The following is a 25,535-nucleotide window of genomic DNA, read 5'->3' on the forward strand; positions in this document are numbered from 1 at the left end:
AGAAAATTGATAAAAATAGAATCTAGGTCCTCTTTTATTTTATTAATAAATTATAAAATAGAGTTACAAAGCCTCTATTCATATAAATGAAGTCAATCTTTACACAATTCAAATTCAATTCCTTTTCTATTTAAATGAGGTTGCATATTTCCAAAATAGATATAACTAGAAATTATTATAAAAAGCTAAAATCTTACATAAGGTAAATCTTGACTTGTATATTGGCTTCATATTCAACCAGTTTGCTTAATTCTTCTCAAAATGAGAGATATATTCAATTAGAGTTATTCTTGAAAAAAAAAAAAATCTCATCTCGACCAATCATTTTTAAGGCTCAAATTGATGAAAATTGTCTCTGATCATCCAGTGCATATTACTCTTAAAAAATGGCACTGGAACGTAGAGATCAAAAGGTTACTCTTTTTAAAAAAAAAAAAAAAAATCTAAATTGATAAGGTACTAGCGATTTGGGATCTTTAGAAACTAACATTATTCAATTTTTCGATACAACATGTTTTGCTTTTGGATTTTATCCAATCTTTTCTACTAACAAAAGTGATTCATATCAAATCCAATAATTCTTCTAGATTAAGATACTCTATTTAGATGGTTTAGCCAATGCTGAATCAGAATTGAAGGCGGGAAATACTTGACGTGCCACCATTAGGATATATCTTATATTTTTCTCACAAAGCTTATATTGATGAATGATTACACCACCTCACGTGCACTGGTGCAACACCTTGCATGCGAAAAAGTTAAAGCGTGCCTAGCACAACTACTTGTTGTATGCAATTAGTGAATAAGAATTCATCAATTAGAATGTGTTACGTGGTCTGCAGCTTAAAATTTGTGCTTTATCACAAATAGGTCAAAATGGATATTCCACAATTTCTATGGGAACACTTTCAATTATTCGTCATATGATAATCAACTCTGCATGTACCAACATTAGATATATTTCACCTTTCATTGCTTTCTTCAGCTTTTCTTATCATGTTCTCCCGGATGGATGGAGGCTTCCTTAAGTTTCCATTGTTTGGATGCAGCATTATTAACACTATTGACAATGTTGGTGTGCACGCACCCATCAAATCAATATATTACCATATTCACCGAAGCAAAAAAAGGTAAGCCTAAATTATTTTGTGCAAAGCAGTGGTAGTGTCAAGTTTTATCCCCTGGTGGACCAATTGATAAACATTGTATTTTTGTTGAAAATTTTATCAGAGGTTTCTTAAATTTTGACCAAGTACTAAAAATAAATAAATAATAGAAGAACCAAAATGTATCCTTTCTCTTTGATTTGCAAGGGATTCAGGAAAAATAATGTAACCAAAACACGTAAAGAGACATCGATATGCATGGTATTATTGTTTGCATCGACAAGTGTCATCCATAAACAACAAGAAAAAAAACATACAAGAAGATGTCATTTGAAATTCATTGCCCTAACTAGAATTTTGAGCAGTCATTTCCATTTCCATGGTTGGATTGCTAATATATATCTGCATGAATGTCGCTTTTCCACCGGAAGGCTGGGGACTTGAATTGATCAGAACCAACTTCACTTGTCATATATTATTCTCAAAAAAATACCAGTGAGTAGAAATATTTATCAGATATTGCTTAAACCTGCAAATATGATAGAAAAACTAAAACATTTAGAGTCTGTTTGGAAAATCTACTGGGATTGAACTGGATTTCCTACATATTTCATGTTGGTATGTCCGAAAGTTTATATTTTTTTAACAATCCATTCTAATCTTAGCTTAAATTTTATATATGGGCCTGCTGGCCTATAGGACCATGCCCACGGAACTTGAGTTGCGAACTTATCGGATTGATTTAGGCTTGCTCAAATAGATTACCCGAAATCGAGCCTAATCTGCCGGATTTTAGATTTTACGAACCGGTATCGGGACGGTGGTGGGGTGGTCTCCGGAGAGATGGCGGAGGAGGGTGGCGCTCGGGAGAGCGACTGCTCCTTCGAATGGGACGAGGAGTCGAAGCTCTACTACCATGCCAGGTTGGTTCGAAAGAATCGCTCCGTCCTCGTAATTCTAGGGCTTTTTTGAAAAAAATTTCGAATCCCAGTGCTTTGTATAGGGTTTGGAATTCTTTTTTCAAAATTCAATCTTCTTTAGCCGTATTGATGACGTTTATTTCGCAAGTCTTGGTGAAGGTTTCGGCAGAGAGTTACGCCGTCCCTTAATTTTCGGTGAATCATGTTTCATCAGAATTAGGGTAGTTTATTGATTGGGTCGGAGGTGCTTGTACCTGAGGAATCAACACAAAAGCAGAATCTTTTAACTGGTATGAAAATCCTCAAGGGAAATCTAAGAAGGAACTGAGGAAACATATAGGAAGAGGATTCTTAGGATATAGTCCTCCTTTGGCCTGCCTCGTTGGTTCAGGGTTTATTTTAGGGTTTAACTTTTGTGACATGATCATGTTTGTTGGTTCTTATTGCAAAGAAGAGTGGGGAATTTGCAGGCTAGCGACATCGACGAAGAAGAGAGGTGGGGCTTGGAACAAATTGGATACACCAGGAACGAGGATGGTGGACTTGCTCACGGAATGGAAATGTGATTGCAAGACATTGAAGAGAGCCTGTTTGATCGTGGTGATAAAAGTAGACATCCCATTTATAATCAAATGAGCAGATTGTATATTGCTGTAGCAAGGCTGAAGACGGAAAAGACATGAGGGTGGGACAAGGCAGTAATCACAGTGTAGAAAAATAACGTGGCAAACATGTTTAGCTTCATCAATAAATTTATGTAATGGGAAAATTGAGGCACTATGTTAGCTTGCTTTATACATATACCTATAAGCAAACAATAGATGCACTTGATATATTCGTACATGTTTTCAGTAGTTTGTGGCACTAACAAACTTAGCTTGCAATTTTTACTCTACATGTCTGGAGTCTGCAGTATGATCCATAATATGAAGTACTGAAATTTAGAAGTTTCTAGATTAGCTTTCTACCTACTGTCAGCCCTACTTTTGTAAATGCTGAGTTCTTAGGGTAGGCAGCTTTTGGCAAGAAAAGGACCTCACTACAAAAGTCGGAAGACCTGTTTGTAGAATTGAAATCTACTGCAAAAGTCATGCAAATGATGATGAGTTCGCACCAACAAAGCAAGCCAACCAAAACTCAGCTAGTCCTGTAACGAGTCTAAACGAAGAGAAAACAAGGCAAGAATTGATCTTGGGAAATGCACTACTCTACAACGCTACAGCAATAAACTGAAAAAATGTAAAGTCCATTTATCTGTAATATCACATAGAGAATTAATTTGTCATTGGGATTTTTAAGGTTCATTTTTATCAAGGGGTCTTTCACCCATCCAATGGACTTTCCATCAACTAATGTTTTATGTGGGTTTGCTACATACAAGATGCCACACTCCTTGTGTGGTAATTCATGTTTTTTGACTGCAAAAATTAGCTTCATGCATAATGATCATCCATTGTCATGTTTGGCCCCCAAGTTTCAGTATCTTAGCTTACTTCTATGCTTGGCATTTTCATTTAGTTTTTCTACTGATTTTTGCATAGCCAATAGTGAATTTCTTGTTTACCATTTAGTCATTTCCATTAGTCCTAATTTGTTTTGGCTTATTGTGTTGCAGTAGCGGCTTTTATCATGATCCCGGTGCTGGATGGTATTACAGTAGTAGAGATGGTCTTTACTACACATATGAGGATGGAAACTATGTTCCATTATCAAGTATCAAGGTAGGGGTTCTGTTCTGCTGGTCTTTGTCATATTAGCAGGCTATTTATATGATTTCCTTTAATTCTAAACAGGGTGATGAATCTCAAGCTGTTGAATCTACAAGCTCTGCTCCGGGTGAAGGTAACAAAGACAAGAAATGTATGTTGTAAGTGCTGAATTCCATATCCATACTGCCAAAAGTTCTTTGGTCTTGTTGAAGCCTAGTTTACCTCTCTTTTAAACTGGCTGCTTTACCACTATGTTTTGCAATTCTGAATCTTTGATCCATTTTCACTCAATAAATTAGTGAGTATTTGAATTATGTATTGTTCGCTGACTGACATGGTGGCCCATATATATGTTTTGTGATGAATTCGCTTGTGTTGAAAACTCTACATCTCAAAGTGTTGTGTAGGCATGATAGTTTGCCACCTCTATATTATGGGACTATCATGCACTAACCCTAAATAACCATAACATTGTCCTTTTCTGTTGCTTTTCAGTAGATATGCCTGCACATGCAACCGGTGATGAGTCTGATATTCCAAGTCCTCCATCTGAGTGGTCTGCTGCTGGAAACCTCATGATGTGTTTCACCAAAAATTGATTGCTTTTAATAGGGTTATTTAATCAATGAGTTTTTTGTTTGTCCAGGCTAGAAGAAACACTGATTAATCTATATTTATCGGGTTATTCCAATTCAGATATCCATGCTGATAGCTTATCAACAACTTCACAAACAAACAGTGAGTATAACTAAAATTGTCAAGTGCACTGTTGCTGACTTTTCTACCGCTTGTTGTGAAGAGACCTAATATGATGAACACTTACTTAATGAGGGTTTTATTGAGTAGGAAGTCAGATCTCTTATGAAGAACAGTCTGATCAGCCATCCTCAGGTAAGTTGCCCGGCTGTTACTGTGGCATTACATATCAGCAAGTAGAAGGTGAGTTGATCTCTGAGGATGAGCAAAATGTATTTAGGTCGAGCAATAGACTTTTAGAAGGAGGTAATCATTTGAAACTTTTGTGCATTGGTTGTTCCATCTACTGTAACCATAATTTTGTTGCTTCTGGACCAGAACTTGTTAACAGGAATGTTGCAATGTTGAGATCATGGTTTTAAGTTATGCTTGTCCATCAACATGAAAAGATTAAGGACTTGTTTGGTTCATGGGAAATGGAGAGGGGGGAAGGCAATTCATGAGAAGTAGAGAGGAGTTCCTTTGTTTGGTTGGAGTTTTAAGATAAGAAAAAATGAAAAAATCTCTTTCGATAAAAAAATATTTTTCATGTTTCATGGGAAATGGAAACCCACAGGAGAGATAGGTTTTGAAACTTCCCACGGGATGGTTATTAATGATCCTTTTTTCTTTTCAAAAATATCATTTTAAGATCTATAGCAAAATTTTAATATTTATATTAATATAAATATTATAATATTTATTATATATTAATATTTATATCAATATAGTATTATATTTAATATCGTACTTATATCTATATTAATAAATTTATTATATTAAAATATTAATATAATATTCATACATATGTATTAGTATTATATTAATATAATAAATTATTATGATCTAATGTTATATTATTATATATTAATATTATATTTATATTAATATAAATATAATATTACTATTTATACAAAGTTTGGGAGCAAAAAGGTATGGATTTATATCTATTAAGGGCATAATAGATATTTTATATAGTTTTTTCAGGAAAATGGATGTTCAACCATACATAAGCCAATTTCGCATGGTCAACCAAAAATGATAAAATTATATTCCCAAGAAGTAACTTCCTGAGAAGAAAACTTCTTCCTGTGGACCAATCGAGTCCTAAAGGAAAAGAAAAAAGATATTTTTAGAAGTGATCCAATTTGCCTTTCTGCATGACTATCTATGTGATTTCCCCTCTCAGTAATAACTTTACTTCAAAATCAGATGCATCATGGGATGAAGAAAACTGGAAAGCTCAGTATGGCCAGGTTGCAACCTTAGATGATGAGGGCATACCATCTTTTGCCACAGTTGATCTATGGGACTGGGAAATTGTTAAAGAGCACACAAAGAAAAGACATCAGATAGCTAAACTGATAGGAAGATTGGTCAGGCGTTCCAGTAAGCTGCATCCTTCTGTGCCAGCTGGTGGTGGTGTCCTAAAAACTGCTGCCATCCGTGCAGTTCATTTGGATCTAGTAGGTGTTGCATCAGGTCTCTCTCTCTCTCTCTATCTCTCTCACACACACACACATTTGCTCACTCTCTTTTTCACTCATATTCTCTGTTTACAATGCATTCATGATTAGCATGTGAAAAACCTATTGAGTGCTGACTTGTTGACTTTCCATTGGAAAGCATTTGCTTGACCTTCACTTTCTTTTGATACGAAGGGAGTTTTAGTTACCTGTCACCTTTTTTTGGAAGTAGAGCTGTAAAATATAATTTGGTCTTCATGGATGTTATAGTTAAAAGCACTGCATCTTTCCTTGCAGTGTTTTGAATATGGCTGCTGATTGTTTTTCTTTCCCCTTTCTTGTTTGAAGTTAATGCCAGACTAGGTACATCAGGGTATGAAATATAACACAAGATTAAAACTTTTTTATTCTTTCTGAGGTATGGTAATTTCTGTTACTGATTTACCTATACACTCCATAATCTTTTTTTTTTTTTTTTGACATAAGTCTTGCACTTATCCATGTAAGTGGACTCTGGACTCCAGATTTACATCCATAATTCATGTCTCCAGTAATATGTTCAGATGATATTGGTGATCCCAAATGATGGCACTTTTACTCTGTTCCCATTACTTTGGTTTTGAATTTTGGTTGCTATTTTATGTTTATTAGGTTAGAATTGCATTGTCTGAAACAGGATTGTGCCTTCTCATCATGTAGTTATCCATTTTATGAGTTGTTCATATTCTTAATCCCTTATTTATGGGTAAATATGCTGACATATGTGAGACTATTGAACCACAACCTGGGCCTGTCAGACCAGCTGGCACTGTGAAAGTATTTGAAAAGTCTCCAGGACTGCTTTGCAGAGAAGCAAAAACACGGTCTCCACTTTAAGAGAGGCAGGTGCTGAGCCAACTTACCCAGGAGTAGTTGGCCACTAATATCTAACCTTTTCTTTTAACACCAATGGGTGCAATCACCATCCAGCTTCCAATCATTGTTCTTTCTTATCAATGTTAAATGCTGTTGCGGAATGCTGATATTTATTTACTTTGTCGCTTGTGTTTTTTTTTTTTTTTCAGGGAAAGTTTACAGGTTGAGGACCCCATGCCCAAGACACTTGACTTCTGTATCAAAGTATGATTCTTCTAACCCAACCAAAGATTGGGGCTTCCCTGATTTATATGCTGATCTGCAAAGTAGCATGCACCATAGTTCAAATCCATTCTATGGATCTGACACTGCAAAGGCAGCCAATCAAGATAATTTGTCTGCTCGCATCGATCAGGTTCCTGTTACAGTAAAGAAGGTGATTTGCTGTTTACCATCATAAAAAGAAATTTTTATATAATTGCACGAAACATGTCTTATATACCATTTTTATGGAGTTGTCCTTATCAAGGCCAAGTCCCATGAAAAAAAAGTCACTTGTGTGATGATGATGGAAATAATTTGGGGCCCGGTGTTATGCAATAGGATGAACACCTGTTTCATGACACCTGATATATTGACCAATGCAATTCATTCATTCCAGAAAAACCATGAATGATGGTTTTAAAATGTAAACATTTCTTAGGGATCTCTTAAAAGGTTATACATAATCATAAGCTTCAACCATTGTTACTAAAGTTTATCAACAATTTTAACGTGTTATGAAAGTAATACATCTCATTTAGTACAAAAATGTATCTTTTGTGCTGCCTCCTTGCATATCTGCTTGGATAAGTCCATTAGTCATTGTCTACTATTTCTTGCCTAAACAGCATGGATCTGTTATGCATTTATGATCAGAACATGTGATGACATCTGTGGGTTTGGGTTGGATCCTTCATGCGAAAGAATGATTCAGCTTTGATATCCATGCAAGGCATGATCCAGTTGTTGATGTTGCGAAAGAACATCAATCATTCTTTCACGAGAAATATACAATCTGAACCTGACATCTGCAATTTAGAGGGGTATCCACATGGGCTTTAAATTTGCATGTGATTCTGTTATGCCTTGTCAATTAGGAGATGTGGTTACGTCTGTGGTAGTTGGCTAACAGTGTTATGTCACTTCTCTTTCATAATAAATATGTGGCTTTGAAGGCACGACAGTAACAGGTATTCATGTCTTCCTGCCATGGTTACAGCACCAGAATCTAGCTTATAGAGATAGAGCTGCTGAGAGAAGAATGCTACATGGAGGTTTTGGTATAGGCCCAGGACAAAAGAATGTGGAGAACAGTAAGTTTCATGAGCTGGGATCACCTTCACAGCCTTGTGATGCGGAAGAAGCTGCTGCAGAAGCAGCGGACATATCTTTTGGAACTGGAAGTTATGCTAGAAGGATTCTTGAGAGCATGGGCTGGAAACATGTATGTTTAAGAATCATTTAAGCTTGTGTTACCCCGTGCATCTCTCATTTATGAATTGGGTTGGCACCTAGATATGTTATGTTTCAAAAAAAATGCATCTTTATGGTCTAAATGTGTTACCAACTCAGCACTATGGTAATTACATAAAGAATCACCGGTATTTTTATGTCTTATTTATATTTCTCACTGCACGCACATAAACACACATGTCCGTATGGATGTGTATATGCATATAGGGTCCACCCAACCAGGGGCCAAAGCGTATCCAGTGATGGTCCTATTTAAAACAGAATTTGTACTCCTTTCTTTCGTTTTGGCTAGATGCTTGGCTGTGGGACATTTTTGACTTTTATAATTTTTTTAGTTTGAATAATTTTAGTTTCTTTCTTTTCCACGAAATGTGTCTTCTCTAGGGAGAGGCTCTGGGGAACACCACAAAGGGTATCTTGGAACCACTGCAAGCTGTTGGTAACAAAGGCTATGCTGGTTTGGGATGGAATCCTGCCCAGCATTGAAGCTTAAAAGGTAATACTCATCTATCGCCATTCTCAGGTCAAAGTTAAACCTGAAGCTTTTGCTATTTTTGATAGTTTATCATGTGACTTGTTGATAGGCCATTACAATGACATCGGACATATGACATTTGCGTGTGAATTTATTTGGTGTGGTTTCACTGTGAATTATCTTCTGCATCGTGCTTCAGTTCTACATACTGGCGGAGACTTCTCATTTCTACCTTGCCATAGACTTTGCTCCGGCTTCGGATATTGTGCAGCATCCTTTCAACGAGTATGGGAGGTTTTGGAAGGTTCCCTGTACTGAACAAATCACTACATCCCAACCCCCACTCTCTGAGTCCTCTTGGTTGTTGGCTTTGATATTCATATGGCTCGGCTTCCCATGATGGGGAGTGTGCGAGGTCCCCCCACAGCTGTGAAGGATGGTGTCGTGTTTATGTCTGTCCTGCCTTCCAGCTTGACATAAGGGCTGTTTGTTTGTTTCCTCACAAAACAGAGCTTGGTGGTTTAGCGTTTGCTAAAAAAAATATTCTGTTTCTTGCTTTTATCACTCTTATTCCTTTTCTTTTCCTTTTTTTGAGGATATAGGTCTTTTCTTTCAAAAGCTCTAAAGATTTTATGTACAATTACAAAAAATAAAAGGGTCTCGTTGTACACTTTGTTCACTCTTGTTCGTTTTTCTTCTTGCCAAAATTTCAATTTTCCCTTTCCGTTTGCAAATGGCGGGAACCGAGGCTATAAACTAGGATCGTAAGGAATGGCGAGGGTGGGCCGCACCATCCATCAGGCCCGCCGCACGGACATATTCCGGAAGGAGTTCTTGCTGGTCCACCGTTCGTCGTCGCCGGATCGTCCTCCACCCTTAGGCGAATGCCAAGGTAGAGTCTCCACGTGCTCCGCATTCCTCAGCCAGCGTGGTCCCCATGGATTTGATCGAGAAGAAGAAGAAGAAGAATGGTGCTAGGTAGGAGAAGGAGAAGCCGCGGCACTTAGGAGGCAGACTTTAAATACGTTGTCAAAAATTAACAGAAGACGACTAAGCGGATCATTAATTATTCGTAGTTCCTGTTACAGGAACCGTATGGTGTTGATGAGCTCTGCTGCTGCAAATAGAAATGGGTCCTAAGAGAAATCTGTAGAACGCCCCTATATAAAAGGTCAACCATTTACCCGTCCGTATAATTGTACCGTCCCTATAAGATGGGCGCCTGTCACGGTGTTCCGCTAGGCCATGGTCATGGACGTGGAGAAACTAGCATAAGTTCCCCCAATCAATATCTAGTTATTTATCAACCACTAACAAACAGGTTTCTTACCAAAAAAAATGAAAAACCACTAACTAACAGGTTTATATAAAGTCGGCTCTGCAGCTCGATACGTGGTTCATGAGAGATTCGCAGAAGGTCCCTATATGCATAATTTCATCTACCAGTTCCTAGATTACATGTTCCTATCCTTTGAACTCGGCTACAATAGCGGACTTCAATTACCTGGTGGAAATAATTAACGAGAGGTCAGTAAATATATGCTTTATTATTTACCAGTTTCGTATTTTACAGGTTGATACTTGGTTGGCCATGTCAGCTTTGAATGTGGAAAAACTTGTGGAATGCACAAGTCTATATATGGCCAAAAAAAAAAAAAAAATCCAAATCCTTTTGCTTGTCACCAGACTGCTGATCTTGAACTACGAAGAGAGTGAGAATTAGTGAGGAATATTTATTTCAACAAAAACAGCTTCATCCCTGCAATTTAGGTTCTTGGGTGCTACTTTTTAAGTAGACCTGTTTATTAGGCAGGTTGGGCTGGACTCTAACTCAAGGCAAGATAATCATTTTCCAGACTCGAGCCTGGCCCGGCTAAGTGTTTGGGCCTCCATTCCAAGCCCAAGCCTGCTATATATTGGGCTTCGGGCTTTCAGATGAGGAGGCGCATCGACGGGGAGGAAAAATCCTAGTCCTAGCTTGGTCAAAAAGAGCCGAGCATGCTGAGAAAGATGGGATGATTGAGGAGATGGAGAGGTTGGGGAAGGAGGAGAGTTGCCGAGCATGCCAAAGAGAGCAAGTTTGACGAAAAAGAAGCAGAACAGGGGAACAACCCTGGGCATTTCACAATGAAATCGGTGAGACAATGCTCAAGCATGAGGTGGTAGTCAACAGTGATGATAATAGTGTGGAGCCCGACGATGAGGCAACAGTTATAGAAATTAGATCAGATGTAGAAGCTAGTCTTCGTGAAAGTAGTAGAAAACTGAGAGCTTGGGACCGTTAGTGGAGAGACGATGGTAGGACTTGTTAAGATGAAGGTGGAGGTTGTGAGTGGTCTGAAACTCGGATGCCATGTGTAGTGTGGCCATCATCACGGACAGAGATGGGGTTGTTGGAGTTTGGGGGCTTAGGGTTGGGAGGTGAAACTTGGGAGTCAAAAAAAGAGAAAAGGATCGGACTTACACCTCTTATGAATATTTAAAATTTGGATCAAACTGAGAGAAACAGATTGGGATCAACTTAACATAAATTCAAGCTCCGACCACTTGCAAATCCGAGCTCAATTTGTAAGCCCAACCTGACCCACCGGACTGTAAATGCACATTTTAAAGGGGTTGAGCTAAGGCAAGAAATTTTTTGTGCACCGTCTGCAGTGTAAAAAATTTAACGTGAAGCACATTGCTTTGTCCTATTGGACTACGTAGCCACCACTTTTCAACATGCATTTAATGTCTGCAGTTTTACTTTTTTATTTAAAATTTTAAATGACGAAAATACCTCCTATCGAAAAAATTATGACATCCTCTAGGATATTATGACGTATTATGACGTCCTACGTTGAAATTATGACTTTTTATGCAGGATATCATTATTTTTTCACCAGATGTCATAAAGAAAGAAAGATATTTTCGTCATTAAAAAATTACTATCAATTTTTTCATAACGAAAATATCCTTCCCTCTCTATGACATCATGTAAAAATATTATGACATCCTATGCAAAAAATCATAATTTCAATGCAAGATACCATAATATCGATACAAGATGTCATAATTTTTTTTTAAAAAAAATATTTTTATCATTCAAAATTTCTAATAAAAAAAATATAAATATAAATATTAAATATATATTAAAAAATAATGATCATGTAATCCAATAAAACAATACAAGATGCACTCCACGTTAGATTTTCTGCACCGCAAACAATGCACAAAAAATTTCGCAAGCTAAGGCAGGCCGGGTTTTGAGCAGATCTATTTTTAAGACAGGCTGCTCAAAGCTCAGATGATGAAATTACCACAATGACCCTTTCATGAATATCAAAAATCTAAACCCAAGCTTACACCACGACACAACTAAATCGCACCCACAACAAGAACCTATAACAACAGCACCCATTATCCCAATTCATACATCACGTGAAATCCAATAGTCGTCCTTGGACAAAAGATAAACAATGAGTAACAAACACATCACATGTCACTTAATTCAATTAGCAACGATTAGTTTGTAACGTTATTCAGCCAAAATTAAATCACCAATAGTTAGAGCCTTCTTAAATATCTTGGAGAACAGATACCATGGTCACTCTCACTAATTTGACAAGGGAAATGTTTGTACAAACATAATCAGAGATCAACGTAACACCTGTATTTTGAACTGTGCACCGCACACCCTAAAAATTTATCCCATTACAGGATAATCATATGCACAGACCGCCTCATGCAGACATCCCGTACACAATACTTCATCTTCTTGTGAAATGGGAAAGTTTTAACTAGAGATCAGCCATATAAAGCATGAATAATGATCACCGGTGACTGGCAGACAAGAATCCACCAAGAACATATCACCTGGCTAGTATAAAAATATCAGCCACCGGTCCACCAGCAAATAAGTTAATCTTGTAGATACAACCATACACCGGAGTGAAGAACAAGTTTCTCAACAAATGCCAACCACTGTATTTCCAAATACTTGGGATTTAAAAACCAAAAATAAAGATTCTCAAGCCTCAGCTTCTGCAGAATCTGCACCATAGACTGCTTTCTTTTCATCAGCAAATTCATCTCTTTCCTGTGTTGTTTCTTTCCGCGATCGCATTTCCTTCAACTTTTTCAGCTCATAGTCCCTCCCTTCTAGCTTCTCCTGCAAAATATATACCTGAAATGCAACATTTATGACAGCATCTGTGAGCACGCAAACTAGACTCCCATATTGTTGGATTGACCAAAAACTAAATCTAATTTTATCTTTAACCATGCCAACATACAGCAATCAGGATTATAACCATTATGCCTATCTTCATTTCTTCATTTGTGAAAATACTTTATAAAGTGAGCAATGACAATCTAATATAAATATGACTTACCACATAAAGCTCTCTCATAAAAGGTGTTTCAGTTTCAAAACATAAACTATAACCATGATCGCGCAGCTTTTTCTCAACCCTTCAAGATTGGTTTTATGGATCCTCAAGTATTCCTATATAGAGCCACCTCTCACATTATTCCAAGCATCTCCATATCCTTCCTCACAACCTCCAGCCATATCATCTTAGGTCTTCCTCACGTTTTCAAATCCAAAACATGAAGCCTTAATCAGCAATCCATGGCTGATACTGTCCCCTCTTCTTCCCCCTTTTTTTGTGGGGGGATGGGGGCGGCGTTCATATGTGGGCAGTAATTGCCATAAAGCTTATTGAGGCTTGATGCTAGCTTTTTTTAAACCATAGGCTCCTCTCTTAGGATCCAAATCTATGTGTAGCTTGTAGAGAACTGTAACCTAGTCTAATCTTAGTTAAAAGAGATGATACAAGCATTTCTCTTCCTTTTGTAAAGGGTGTTATTAGGCCATACAGACAGCATAGCTTATCTCCCAAGAAGTTTGGAGAAGATCGAATTCTAAGATTTCTTAGAAGGCAGGAACAAAAGCATGAATGGATAATTATCATATGCTAGGAAATTTAGTGAAAAATGATTTGCAGACCTGTTGAAAGTTCAGATATTTTGAATGCAAGTTTGTGTCATCATGCAACAATTCTAGAACGGACCCATATGTAAAGCTATTTAGATACAGGAGTCAGGTCTTTTTCTTCTGGCTAGCATCCTACAGAGACTAGAAAGACCCGCTACAATTATGCATGTAATGCACCAACAATTCACAAATCAATCATTCTTGTGTCCTAATATAATATTGTGTGAGAAATCTCTACTCATAGGTAGCTGTGAGAGCCATATGCATCCCCTGATAGCAATAAATGGCAAAGAAGGCCTTGGATGAAGTGGATGACATACAGTCAACATTAAGGCTTGCTGGAGTAAATAATAGGGTCATTAAGATAGAAGGTGAGCTCCATAAAATTGCTCCCAGTCTATCACTATCTCCAAATGAAGCATGTGACTAATAACTCCATACCTTGTAGTTAACAATATTTTTGCTGGATAAGTTTCATAATTAATTTATAAGCGATTTATCAAAGTCACATAGGCTATGGAAAAAATCAAACAAGGATTCAGAAGAAAAATATGTTATGGAAAACCTGGATACAGAACTTGTGTGCAGTGAAATTAGGCTGCAAAATATCTGTTCAACCATCTAATAACCATCTATACAATGTTGCCAAGACATGGGTTAGATGCCCTGCCATAAAATGAATTGTAGGTGAACCAAGGTGATGGGCCACACCATTATGCTCACAGGTCCAACAACATATGCAGACAAAAATGCACATGGTTTGGATAGTCCCACGTTATTTAGCAAGACTATGGAATACTATACCGGGCCGAACCATCCAGTACACCCCATACTGTATGGACACTCGGGATATCATCTCGTGCCATACCAAACCGCATATCGACATTTTAATAGAATGATACTAATATGGGATTGGTACCAAGATGGCGAATCTTAATCAAGACAAATATTTCCATCTTTTTTGAAAAAGTTTCATTTAATGATCACATGATGAATATGTGCCAAGTCCGTTAGTGTGTGCTTAATTAAGCTGATCATGCCTGTGAAAATGTCTGCATTATTGACTATGGTTTGAGCCATTAAAAACATTGTAGATCATGATCAGCAGTATGGATCAGCAAGTTATTGATTACGGGCATAACTAAGCTGATCATGCCTGTGAAAATGTCCACATGTGTGTGTGTTGGGGGGGCGGGGGGGGGGGGGGTGGATGCATTACTACAATTGAAATGCACCTTGTTCAGTTCCCATATTTTCCCCCCTGCAGTGCTGATGATAAATATTACCGATGGACAAGGAGTTACATATCTTACCATTTCATTTGATCTGTCCACATCATTTGTTAGCCCTTCCATATGTTTATACACTGCTGCATGCCAAAATTAAAAAGACATCAAACATCAAAAAAATTCTAAGAGGCTTGCAAACAAAGTTATGTAAATGTACAGAAAAATTCAACTTCTATGAGAAAACCTAGTTAGCGATGACAAAGATGACTACCAGTCTGTAATTTAAGAGGCTGGAGGTAGCCAGTAATTGGAGAGATCGAAAATGGATTCATCAGCCAGCCATATATTTCAGACAACTTGTTGGCTAATTTAAGTAATAAATAACCAAGATTAATTATAAAAGATACAAAAAGCACTGGAAAATATAGGGCTTATTTCGAAACATATATAGATTCTCTAGATTGTCATATTAAGCCATTAAAAGGTGCGGTTCAAACAGATCATGCGGGGCAAGTGTTCTGAAGAAGGATTGAAACAGAAATGGAATTTACAGGTAATGAGAGTGAGGAAACAGGAAAGAATCAAAAATTAACGTTAAGGGACATGCACCATATGCAATGGCAACTTCAAGTCTCAAAGATCAAGGAAGGGAGAGATAAAAGAAATCTACAGTAATGAAGAATGCAAAATCTTCACATAGAAGAACCCATATGCAGCTACTTCTTTCACTTTCCCCTCTAAGTGAGATCTAAAATGGACGACTTGAAGAAGGCAATAAATAAAAGTAATAATAAAATGACATGATGGCATATTACTCACCATCAAACTGGCTTCTGAGCTCAGTATTTTGAGATTTTAGCACAGCAATTTTCATTCCCAACTCATGGATCTATAAATTCAAAACCACTGGTCAGCATCAAGCATCAGATGGAAATGCACATACATACATATATAATCTCTCCCTCGGACACACAGAACATTGAGAATCATGAATTCAGCAGAATCTGATTTTGCTTTGGGAAAATATGAAAAGTACAAACCAATAAATCCACCTAACAGCTTTTAATAACAATTAACATGAACTTCAAGTCCCTCTGTGAATCAGACAAAACTACTCCATGACTTCATGTTTCTTATAATGTTCAATAATCATGATGTTACAGGTCAATAGAAGGAAAAATGCACCTCATACGGGACAGAGATGTGAAAAAATGGATGAAAGAACAAGAAACATGGGATGGCATACAATATTCAAAATATTGTTAACTATCATAGGTAAGCCAAGAATGTAATTTTTACTTTTCCTTCAGAAGCCATTGCGCCAATCTCCTCATTTTCCTCCTGCAAGGTTCTACACTTGGCCACCAACATCTGTCCTAGCTTGCTGGATGTAGTAAAATTGACAGCAGCAACATTGTCTTGCAACTCCTTAATTTTTTTCTCTTTCTCTTCAACCAAATTCTGGTCCATAAAACAAAAGGGAAACATGAGTCATCAGTACAATCTTCCTTTTAAGGTTCAAACAAGACATCCTGGTGCAACTGGAAGAACCCATTCAAAGAGAAGTGCATTGAAAATATATTTATGAAGAGGAGAAAGCCATTAGCCACACCAGAACAGGAGCTAGCATTCAATTGAAGATTGAAAACAGAATGTTTCCTTATTGAGAGTTTAAAAGCACCTTTAAACGTGTAAACTCCTCATGTATTGCTGGATCAAGTAACAACCTCCTAGTCTGCCAAATGAAAGCAGAAGTATTAGGATGAATCAGGAAAGATGGTTATGCAAGTTGTACAGCCAATCTCAAAATAAGTAGAGTTTTTATCTCAATATGTATATACAACGATAGTGAATGTTGTTTGAGCTGTCTAATAGCATAGAATCTACTTTCCGTTGCAATTGTATATCACAAAGTTTAAATGTTTTAAAAGATTAACATTATGGATGAAAATCTGAAAGGGATACATGTACTCCAGATAAAGTGTGATATTAACATAGGACACATTGTAGATGAATACAATCTAGAGAGTCAATGGATAGGAAAGCATATATCATCCTACACTAGGTAAGAAGATACTTAGCTCACTAATACTTCTTTATATTTACAAGTGTATCTAGTTCTAAAAACAGGTCAGAAGACCCAGCAATAAGCCTAACTTTGGGACAGGAAAAAAAAAAAGTTATTCATGTCACAGTACCTGCATCGATGGTGGTCTCAATTGCGTCTTCAAATCCCGAACTGCAGACTGGAATTTTACCAGGCAAGAACCTTATCAGTCAAAGATATCCCAAGAAAATGACAATGAAAAACGAACGGCTATCAAAGAAGAAGTTAAGCTGAATAAACTACACAATGACTATCAGCAAACACTATTTAAAGTGGTCATGCAAAATAAACAACATGATTATCAGGAACCATTTTTCAGATAACCAACCAACACAAAAGATAGGATTTAGTTAACTGTTGTAGTAAGCCATTTTGAAATTTAACAACATGTATAATACAGTATATACCCAAACACACTGAATAGCAAAGTTAGATGATAGCAAACAAGATGCAAATATGAAATTGTTCCAATAAAGTTTTTTTGTCGAAAATAAGGAAAGTTTAAGCAATGACAAAATAAAAGAGTTCCTAAAGGATTCTAAACTGAGGGGGTGCAAATATTTTCTTCCTTGTGGCATCTGCGATTAGGAAAATTAGCCCACATTTTCAAAGATTTAAAATCTGACAATAGGGAATGTTAAATGAGGAAAATAAAAAAGGACTTCTGCTAACAGGAGGGTTGGGTGGCTAGACATGTGATAGAGTGAAGCTATTTAAGAGATAGCATGTGACAAATAAAATCATATTCTTTCTTCCACCTAAGCATCTGGTGGTCTGCATGTACAAGAGGCCTGCAGCACCTTATGACAATTGGAATTATGCTGATATGATTAACGGATGTCAGCTGCCACATGATTACTCAAGAATCACCACTTTCTTTACAACCTCGTGAAACTTTTAACTCTCCTGGATGCATACACCTTGTAAAAACCAAGTACCCAATGCTACTGATCCCTGTTTTCAACTACACAGTAGCACTCTATTTCTCCTTGTTGTGTATCATGGTGTTTTTCTCTTTTCCTCTTTTTGTTTGGTTTTGCATGGTGTTGGGATTGGGAGGGGATGGATCCAACTTAGAATGCAGCATACTGAGAGACAATAGATACATCACGATAATTAATTATCAAAATGCACGATAACCGTTGAGAATGTACATAACTAGCTTAACATTCCCTAAAAGAAATGTACACAGCTTACAGACCTTATGCATAAATACAAATAGTCAATCTTACTAAATGATGCTTTAAAGGTATTCAATATAGAACGTTACCTTCAAGTCTGCAATTTCCTGCTCTCGTTTTGCAAATGTTACTATAAATGCAGCCTCCCTTTTCTTTGCTTTCTCTAACTGAAAAGAAATAGGCAACATGAAAACATAATATGTTGAGCTGCAACTAGGCAATTTTAGGAGAAACATATGACAAACCTGTTCTTTTAAAGACTCCTCAGAAGACTTCAAATTCTGGAGATAAGTTACCACCAATCCAGGTTCTACATTGGCAAAAGCATCATCTATCATTCCCTAAACTGAAACAGACTTGCATATGAAGGAAAAAGTAAAGCAAGTGCTAACCTGGAGATGTGCCTGGTGGTGTCACTGGCCCAGTCTGAAATGCAGAATACCACTTCTGAATCTCTAATCTTGCAGCTTCTAACTCTGCCTGGAACAAATGCGATGTAGTTGTTTCAATAATGACTGATATGAAAATACAATCTGCAAAGTGTGGAAGTTCATTGCAAATTTCATGAATATTAACTTCTGACCTATGCTGACTTGAAAAAAATCAGTAGATCAGCAGTCATGGCATGGCATATGATATTCTTGTTTTGTAGCCACAAAAAGCACACTTATGATATCACTCTATAAGACCATATAATGTAGAAAAAGATAAATCCAGAATATCATAAGTTATGCTAAAACTCATTAAACCAGTTTAACTGCTTATAAAATGTATGAGTTAAACAAGCCATGGAAATGATGTCGTTCTGAACAGAACATACCAATGTAAAAAAAAAAAAAAATCAAAGATTTCAATCACATCTCATCTTTGAGAAAGCAATCAATTAAAACTTTAAACTGGTTAAAAGCATATCAACCCTCTATTTTCATGAAAATTATAATAACAGAACATTTAAAATTGAAAAAAATAATAGGTGTAAAAATTAGACAAGATTGAAAGAGTAACAATTTCAAGAAGACGAGATACATTTAAAATTATTTTCCCTTTTCTACATAATCACATACCTGGCATGTTGCAAGGTTATCCTTATAGTTCTGCAGACTGAGAAAACAACATGCAAAATCAAATTGTAAGGTTAGCATGATGACAAAGCAGAGGCTAGTTTTGCTATAATATCTTGAAAGAGATATTCAACATTTCTAAATTTAATAAATTCCCGCATGCCTTTCACGTAGAGACAGAATCATCCCTGTGGCTGCACCAGGTCCACTTTCTTCGACCCTTGATTTTCCCTGCATTATGAGGAAATGAACCAGTTGTCCAGGATTGAAGCTTAATTTCCTCATACCACTTCAGACCTAAATTCCATTATTTTAGCAGAACATATGTATGTAGATGATACAGCATGAAATAGACATGATCACAAGAAGCAACATGAGAGATGGATGCAGAAGACAGGGAGTATTACATACAGCAACATCCAAAGCAATTAAAAATATGTCGAACTGAAATGTAGTTGGAAAATGTTTTACATGGATATGCATGTTATGTTAGATATCATATAAGTCTAAAACTGATGTAGCTAGTTGGCCATGCATTTGCTATAGCTTTTCAATGTTTTTAACTTTTATGTTTGATCATTCTCGTTACTTGTTGACAACTAGCAACCAATCATCAACTAAAGGTCTCCATAGTTTTCATCTTTTCTATTTGTTGATGTTTTGCTAATTACTCCTTTATTGTTTCTAGAAATGATATTCTTAACATTTTATATAATTTTCTAGATAAGATCTTATCTTTTAACATTTCTTGAAATAGAATTGCATTGAATTTCAGCTGTAGTCACCATGAAGTATCATATAAAATAAACAATGGTAAATCTCTAAAGCTAAGTGAAGAGGGACATTACATATGGTAATATTCCAATTATTTATGAATAACATGAAAAAAAAAGGATATGATAGTAATATGGAGTTGCAGTGTGTATGTGTTTTAATGGTGGCAGACACCATAGTTGGTTTTACAAGCTGGAGATTGATAAAATTCAACTTCATAGAACGTCTAGTGCTTTTCATGACAGGAGAGTGATATGTTCTTTAATGATGAAAAATGCTAAATGTCTTACCTTACAATGGAGGTAATATTGAACAATGTCACATTGGATGACAAGTATTATTGTCACCTTGCATGTCTAATGGACTATTCAGCAGAGAATTAGACTATGCATTCACTGGGCAAAAAGATCCCTTAGTTCTGGACACTGCCAGTGGAAGCATACTTGTTTTCCTCATTTTATCCCCTCTGCCCCGAAATCTGTGCCTTTGTATAACCTTTTATAAATGTGAACCTTATGGGCAATTCACACTCCTAGACATATGTACATAACTAAGAAAGCACATCTTATAGCACAAGTCAATGGGATAGTATCAAAACATCCAATGCCAAATCAAAGTATCAAGGGAAGTGCTAGGTGCGAGAACACCTAGGTAGCACAAAACAGCAACCATTTTTTCAAATACCAGAAAAGCCTTGAAGCCTCTTTATTCTTGTGTCCATCCCTTATTGCGACCCCGAACCACAAGAAACAACCTGGCCTATCCTTGGAAAATGTTCGAGAGTTTGTTTTTTTTCTCCTCCACTGGGAGGATCCATAAGGTAGTTACAGATGAACATACACTCCCTTTATGAAATAAGGGAGAAATAGTGCATTGCGACCAAGAGGAATTGAAGCAGATTCTTCTGCATAGCTCAACGAAAAAACTCAAACAATCATGAAAGAACAAGAACATGATTATCAAATTTGAGAAACCCAGCATAACCTGAATGGGTCCATCGGGTTCCAAACTATTTTATAATTTATACTACCTATCTCTTCTCTCTACATGGAATAGATTTCTTTATGCTGGATAAAGTTCAGTCTCACATCATGGCTTGATTTCTCGTGCATTTGAGTAAATTTAGATCGATCACAATCAAAAGTGCAGTAGCATTCATTTAACTCTAAAAATTCTAATATCAAAGCATCACAATTCAAACCACAAACTACAAACAGGGTTTCTAACCCAAAATTCCACCAAATTCAATGGAGAGTGGAAACATAAAGAATGAGGGCTGCTTTAGATTACCTTCTTAGGACCAAATACATCGTCCTCCTCCTCATCGAGATCTCCGAAAGTTCTTTTATCACCTATAATCACTCAAATATCAAGTAAAAAAAGGGAAAGAAGACATCCGACTATGGCTAAAAAAAGATGGTAAAAATTTAAAAAACAATGATAGAATTTCTTATTTTCCTAGTATTAGATTTCTTTTTTTTTTTTTAGGTTTATTATTTTGCTTTCTTTTTAAAATTAGTCCAATAATCTAGGATATCTAGTTTGCCTAGAAGCAAGGTTCACCAAAGTTGGTACCAAGGCCAGCTGATCAGGACCGGTTGGCTAGTGGCATGGTTCGATATGTCTATGTGCCGTTCCATGCCCAGCCCAAACCGATATGACAGAGAGAGAGAGCAGGAAAAAGAGAACAAGAAAAAAAGGAAAAGAGAGAGAGGGAGGGAGGGAGAGGGAGAGAGATGGTGAAGGCCAGTGGAGCGCGGCTTGACATGGCAGCGAGGGTGGGGACAAGAAGAATATGAGAGAGAAAAAGAGAAAGAGAGAGAGAGGAGGCTATCGGATTGTCACTGAAGGCTACTAGAGGGCCGCCGAGGCCGCCAGCGGGCTACAGAAGTTGCTGGAGAACCGAAGGAGAGGCTCCACCCTCATTCTGATCGAAACAAGGGTGAACGATCCCTATTTCTTTTTTTTTACCAACTTTCAATGAAGTCAACAACTAGACTGCCTCTCGACTGGGAGGGTGAAGCCCCTCCTCCGGCCCTTTGACAGCTTCCACGGCCCTCCGGTGGCCCTTTCTCCCTCTCCCTCTCCCTCTCCTTCCTTCCCCCCTCTTGCTCTCTCTTGCTCTCTTTCCTTCTCTCTCTCCCCCTCTTTCACCAATTTCTCACTTTGAATGTTGGAACCATCCCAATCCATCATCGGTGTGACTTGATATGCCCCGAACTGGATAGTTCAAGATAGTTCTACAATCCTTGCTTGCAAGTCATGCCTTATTCTTGTCGAACATTTGGTGGTATAAATATGTAATGCCTAAAGGGCCACAATCTCAAGTAATGAATTAGCTAAGTTAATTAGCCTAAAGGCTTTTAAAGGTCCCGATCTTTCCTCGATGTGGTACAATTATCCCTTCTTTATCTCTTCTATTTTCCCTTTCTTTTAATTCAAAATATTATTGAAAGAGACCCAAGGTCCTATCAGCTTGGTATCAGACACCGATCATGCACACATTTGAGGCCCTTACAACATAATTTCAAAGAGTTCATCTCAACGACGATATGATGGTCGATTCAAGGGCAAAATTGCTTCAGTTAATCAGCAACATGTGGAGTTGACGGAGATGGTGACCAATCTTGCCCAACAAATTGGAGTTTTAAGTGCCAGTAAGTTCACTATCTTGATAACACTACATATGATATCATTGATGATGAGCGTGCAAGAATTTTTCAAGCAACTAGCATGATGGATTACCAAATTCGGTTTGAGCAACTGCCTAATTATGCACATAACTGGTCTAAGAGACAACTACTGCAAACATTGATTGAAGGTCTTCATCCCAAAATCAAATATGAGGTTAAGATCCACCAACCTCGTAGAATAAAAGCAATTATCTCTTTTGCACAAGTAGAGGAAAAAGGCTCAATGATGAGATTTGAAACAACCAATGGGCCTTTTACACTCAAGCAATCTATATGATGAACTAGTAGATTTTGAGAGGGACAAAGGTCATCGTGATGAGGACACAAGAAATGCAAATGAAGACGACCCCATAGAAGTTGAAGGATTTACAATCAAAATTTTGCAAATCAAGGATACATCATTTGAAGATCGAGAGGTCATAGATTCAATTGAAGAACTCAGCACCAAGCCTGTCAAGCCACAACTGAACCTTCAATGAGTTGCTCAAACCATTGAGCCATCAAGAGAGGGATTAAATAATCTACTTGATAAAGAAAAATCAAGACCTATTAAGTGATTATGGTTGGAGATTTTGAATCGTATAAAGACCGCATCTCAATGTTCCTCACAAAAAATCTGATATCAGGGATGCTAAAAGCAACTCATGACCTTCAAAGCATGACTTCATCATGTGGTACAAGTGGAGGCTTGAAGTATGACACAGACACTACAACCTTCTTTATATTGCTCTAAGTTGACTTATCGTGAGAAGCTACACATCAAACCTTTTGATTGTGGCAACAAGACATGGTATAGAGACATGGTTGATTTGAAGGGTGGGGAAATGATAGGATTCCTTATTTACCAAGTATTAGAATTATTTTTGCTTTCCTTTTGAAATTAGTCCAAAGATCCAGGATGTCTCTTTCGCCGAGTAGTCTTGTCCTTATACTTGTTGGACAAGTAATTTGATGGCTAGAAATATATAATGCCCTAAGGTCACAATGTCAAGCAATGAATTAATTAAATTAATTAGCCTAAAGGCTTCTGAAGGTCATGAAGTGATCAAATTATCGCTTCTTTCTCTTCTATTATCTCTTTCTTTGAATTCAAAATATTCCTGATAGAGGACTAGGGTCCTATCAAAATAAAAAATAAAAGAAAAGAAAGAAAATAAAGTACCTATGTGTCTATTGCTGTTATGGCTTCCAGAAAAATCTCCTCCGAAATCATCCTCCTGTATTCATTCAAAATCACCAATTATCGAAAAAAATAATAAAAGAAAAGGTGAAAAAAAGAAAGGAAGAGAGGTCGTGGAAGGATCGAAGAGAAAGCTTTACATCGTCCAGATGGGAATGAGAAGCCATCGGAATCCAAACCCTAGATGCCCCTTTTCCTGCTGCCGCTTTCAATCTCCTGCTACAAAGAAACAAAGAAGCCCCTTAACAGAGAGGGGCAAGGTGAGAGAGTGCAATATAGCCTAGCAGGATGGCAACAGGTAGGGTACCTGCAAAATTTGCCCGACCTGTATCCGAATCTGTTTAAAATCTATAAAATCAACCACAAATCCCAAACCTGTCCCATTTAAAATTGGCAGATACCCGAACCCACCCGATCAATCCTCATCTTAGATTCATATTATCATAGAACAGAACTTTTTGCAGCCAAAGAAGAAACCTCCCGATAAAAAATTCCTTAACCCTACAGAATATCATGCTTGTACCAAGATTAAGCTCCGAAAACCCCAAGGGACCAACTCACAACGCCACAATTCCCACAAAATCCCATATCTGATCTCCCTCAGGTGCTCTCCTTCCCCACAGATCTCCGAAAAAGAGAATGAAATGAAAAGAAAAAGAACCAAAAGGAAAAAAAATGATCAATCTATGTGGGAAAAGGTCTTACCTGTTAAATTTTTCCGTCTTGAACAAGCGCAAGGGTTTTGTGTTGGTATTTATATAGAAGAGTTTTTTTTTTTGGTAGAAATTTATATAGAAGAGTTTAAATGGTATAAATAGATCATAAATCGGGCCAAATTGGGCCTCTTTGGTTTCGCTGTCCAAGGAGTTGGAGTTCAAATCCTCCTATTTCTCTCTCTATAATATAATCCGGTTCTGCAAAGAAGAAATAAATGGAAAAAAGAACAGCACACGTCGTCCCATATCTCTCCAGCAGAGGAATCCGGCGGTGGTGGGCGATGGAGCAATAAAAAAAACAGCAATAGGTCCAAACGAAAACGAGAACGAAGATGAAAGAGAGGGGGCAAAGAGATCATAGTACCTCAATGGAACCGCAGTCAGCCCGATAGGGGGATCGCCTTCGCCTTGCTTGGACTGACGACCGGCGACTGGCGACGAGGGACGAGCTTCGGGGACCGGAGAGGCGGTGGAAGAGGGGAGACAAGTAGTCGAGAACCCTCGCCGATTTTTGATTAGGGATTGGACTCTTCGAGAGTATAAGAGCCCAGCGGACCCAGCGGCCAAACCAGAGAATAAGACCTCGCTCCGGTCCGGATCCAACCTCCTGCTATGGCCTTATCCAACCTCCTGCTATGATGAGTTATACCCTAAACCCAACTCCTGCTCCGGTCCAGATCCAACCTCCTGCTCCGGCCCCACCCCACCGTCGTCCCTCTCCTTCCTTCCCCCAGCCCCGGCAAATTCAAGCCCCCGCCCCTTCACCCCACCTTTTGCGGCGCCACCCTGAGCACCTCCCGCACAATCCGCACCCCGCGCGACCGCCCCCTGCACC

The 25,535-nt window shown here is 37.6% G+C and overlaps 2 protein-coding genes across 14 annotated transcripts; one reads left to right on the forward strand and one right to left on the reverse strand.

Annotated features, from left to right (window-relative positions):
- The first annotated feature begins 1,839 nt into the window (after positions 1 to 1,839).
- Positions 1,840 to 9,460, forward strand: LOC105034930 (uncharacterized). Of its 8 annotated transcripts, none has more exons than XM_010910269.4 (11): positions 1,840 to 2,029; positions 3,642 to 3,747; positions 3,820 to 3,886; positions 4,231 to 4,291; positions 4,382 to 4,473; positions 4,582 to 4,737; positions 5,683 to 5,952; positions 7,001 to 7,227; positions 8,053 to 8,277; positions 8,691 to 8,802; positions 8,981 to 9,460. In XM_010910269.4, the coding sequence occupies exons 1-10, from the start codon at positions 1,950 to 1,952 to the stop codon at positions 8,790 to 8,792; spliced, it is 1,386 nt and encodes a 461-aa protein (XP_010908571.1). In that variant the 5' UTR covers positions 1,840 to 1,949; the 3' UTR covers positions 8,793 to 8,802; positions 8,981 to 9,460. The 8 variants fall into 8 exon arrangements, with proteins under 8 accessions (XP_010908571.1, XP_010908572.1, XP_010908573.1 ...); XM_010910270.4 differs by having other exon boundaries at positions 1,842 to 2,029; positions 4,234 to 4,291; positions 8,891 to 9,460; XM_010910271.4 differs by having other exon boundaries at positions 1,842 to 2,029; positions 3,820 to 3,868; positions 8,891 to 9,460.
- Positions 9,461 to 12,343: 2,883 nt separating this feature from the next.
- LOC105034929 (FKBP12-interacting protein of 37 kDa) lies at positions 12,344 to 25,505 on the reverse strand. 6 transcript variants are annotated; one of them, XM_029261774.2, is made up of 15 exons: positions 25,065 to 25,505; positions 24,125 to 24,225; positions 23,967 to 24,021; positions 21,402 to 21,463; positions 19,501 to 19,568; positions 19,341 to 19,377; positions 18,669 to 18,756; positions 18,522 to 18,586; positions 18,366 to 18,443; positions 17,187 to 17,234; positions 16,670 to 16,723; positions 16,288 to 16,449; positions 15,808 to 15,877; positions 15,073 to 15,128; positions 12,344 to 12,946 (listed from the first exon to the last, which is right to left on the reverse strand). In XM_029261774.2, exons 2-15 carry the CDS (start codon positions 24,149 to 24,151, stop codon positions 12,791 to 12,793), a joined length of 1,026 nt encoding a protein of 341 aa, XP_029117607.1. In that variant the 5' UTR covers positions 24,152 to 24,225; positions 25,065 to 25,505; the 3' UTR covers positions 12,344 to 12,790. The 6 variants fall into 6 exon arrangements, with proteins under 6 accessions (XP_029117607.1, XP_010908568.1, XP_029117604.1 ...); XM_010910266.4 differs by having other exon boundaries at positions 15,073 to 15,125; positions 25,065 to 25,439; XM_029261771.2 differs by having other exon boundaries at positions 18,366 to 18,586; positions 24,125 to 24,200; positions 25,065 to 25,442.
- Between the last annotated feature and the right edge of the window lie 30 nt (positions 25,506 to 25,535).

The sequence above is a fragment of the Elaeis guineensis genome, chromosome 13 (assembly GCF_000442705.2).
Source record: "Elaeis guineensis isolate ETL-2024a chromosome 13, EG11, whole genome shotgun sequence".
NCBI classification, from domain to species: Eukaryota; Viridiplantae; Streptophyta; class Magnoliopsida; order Arecales; family Arecaceae; genus Elaeis; species Elaeis guineensis.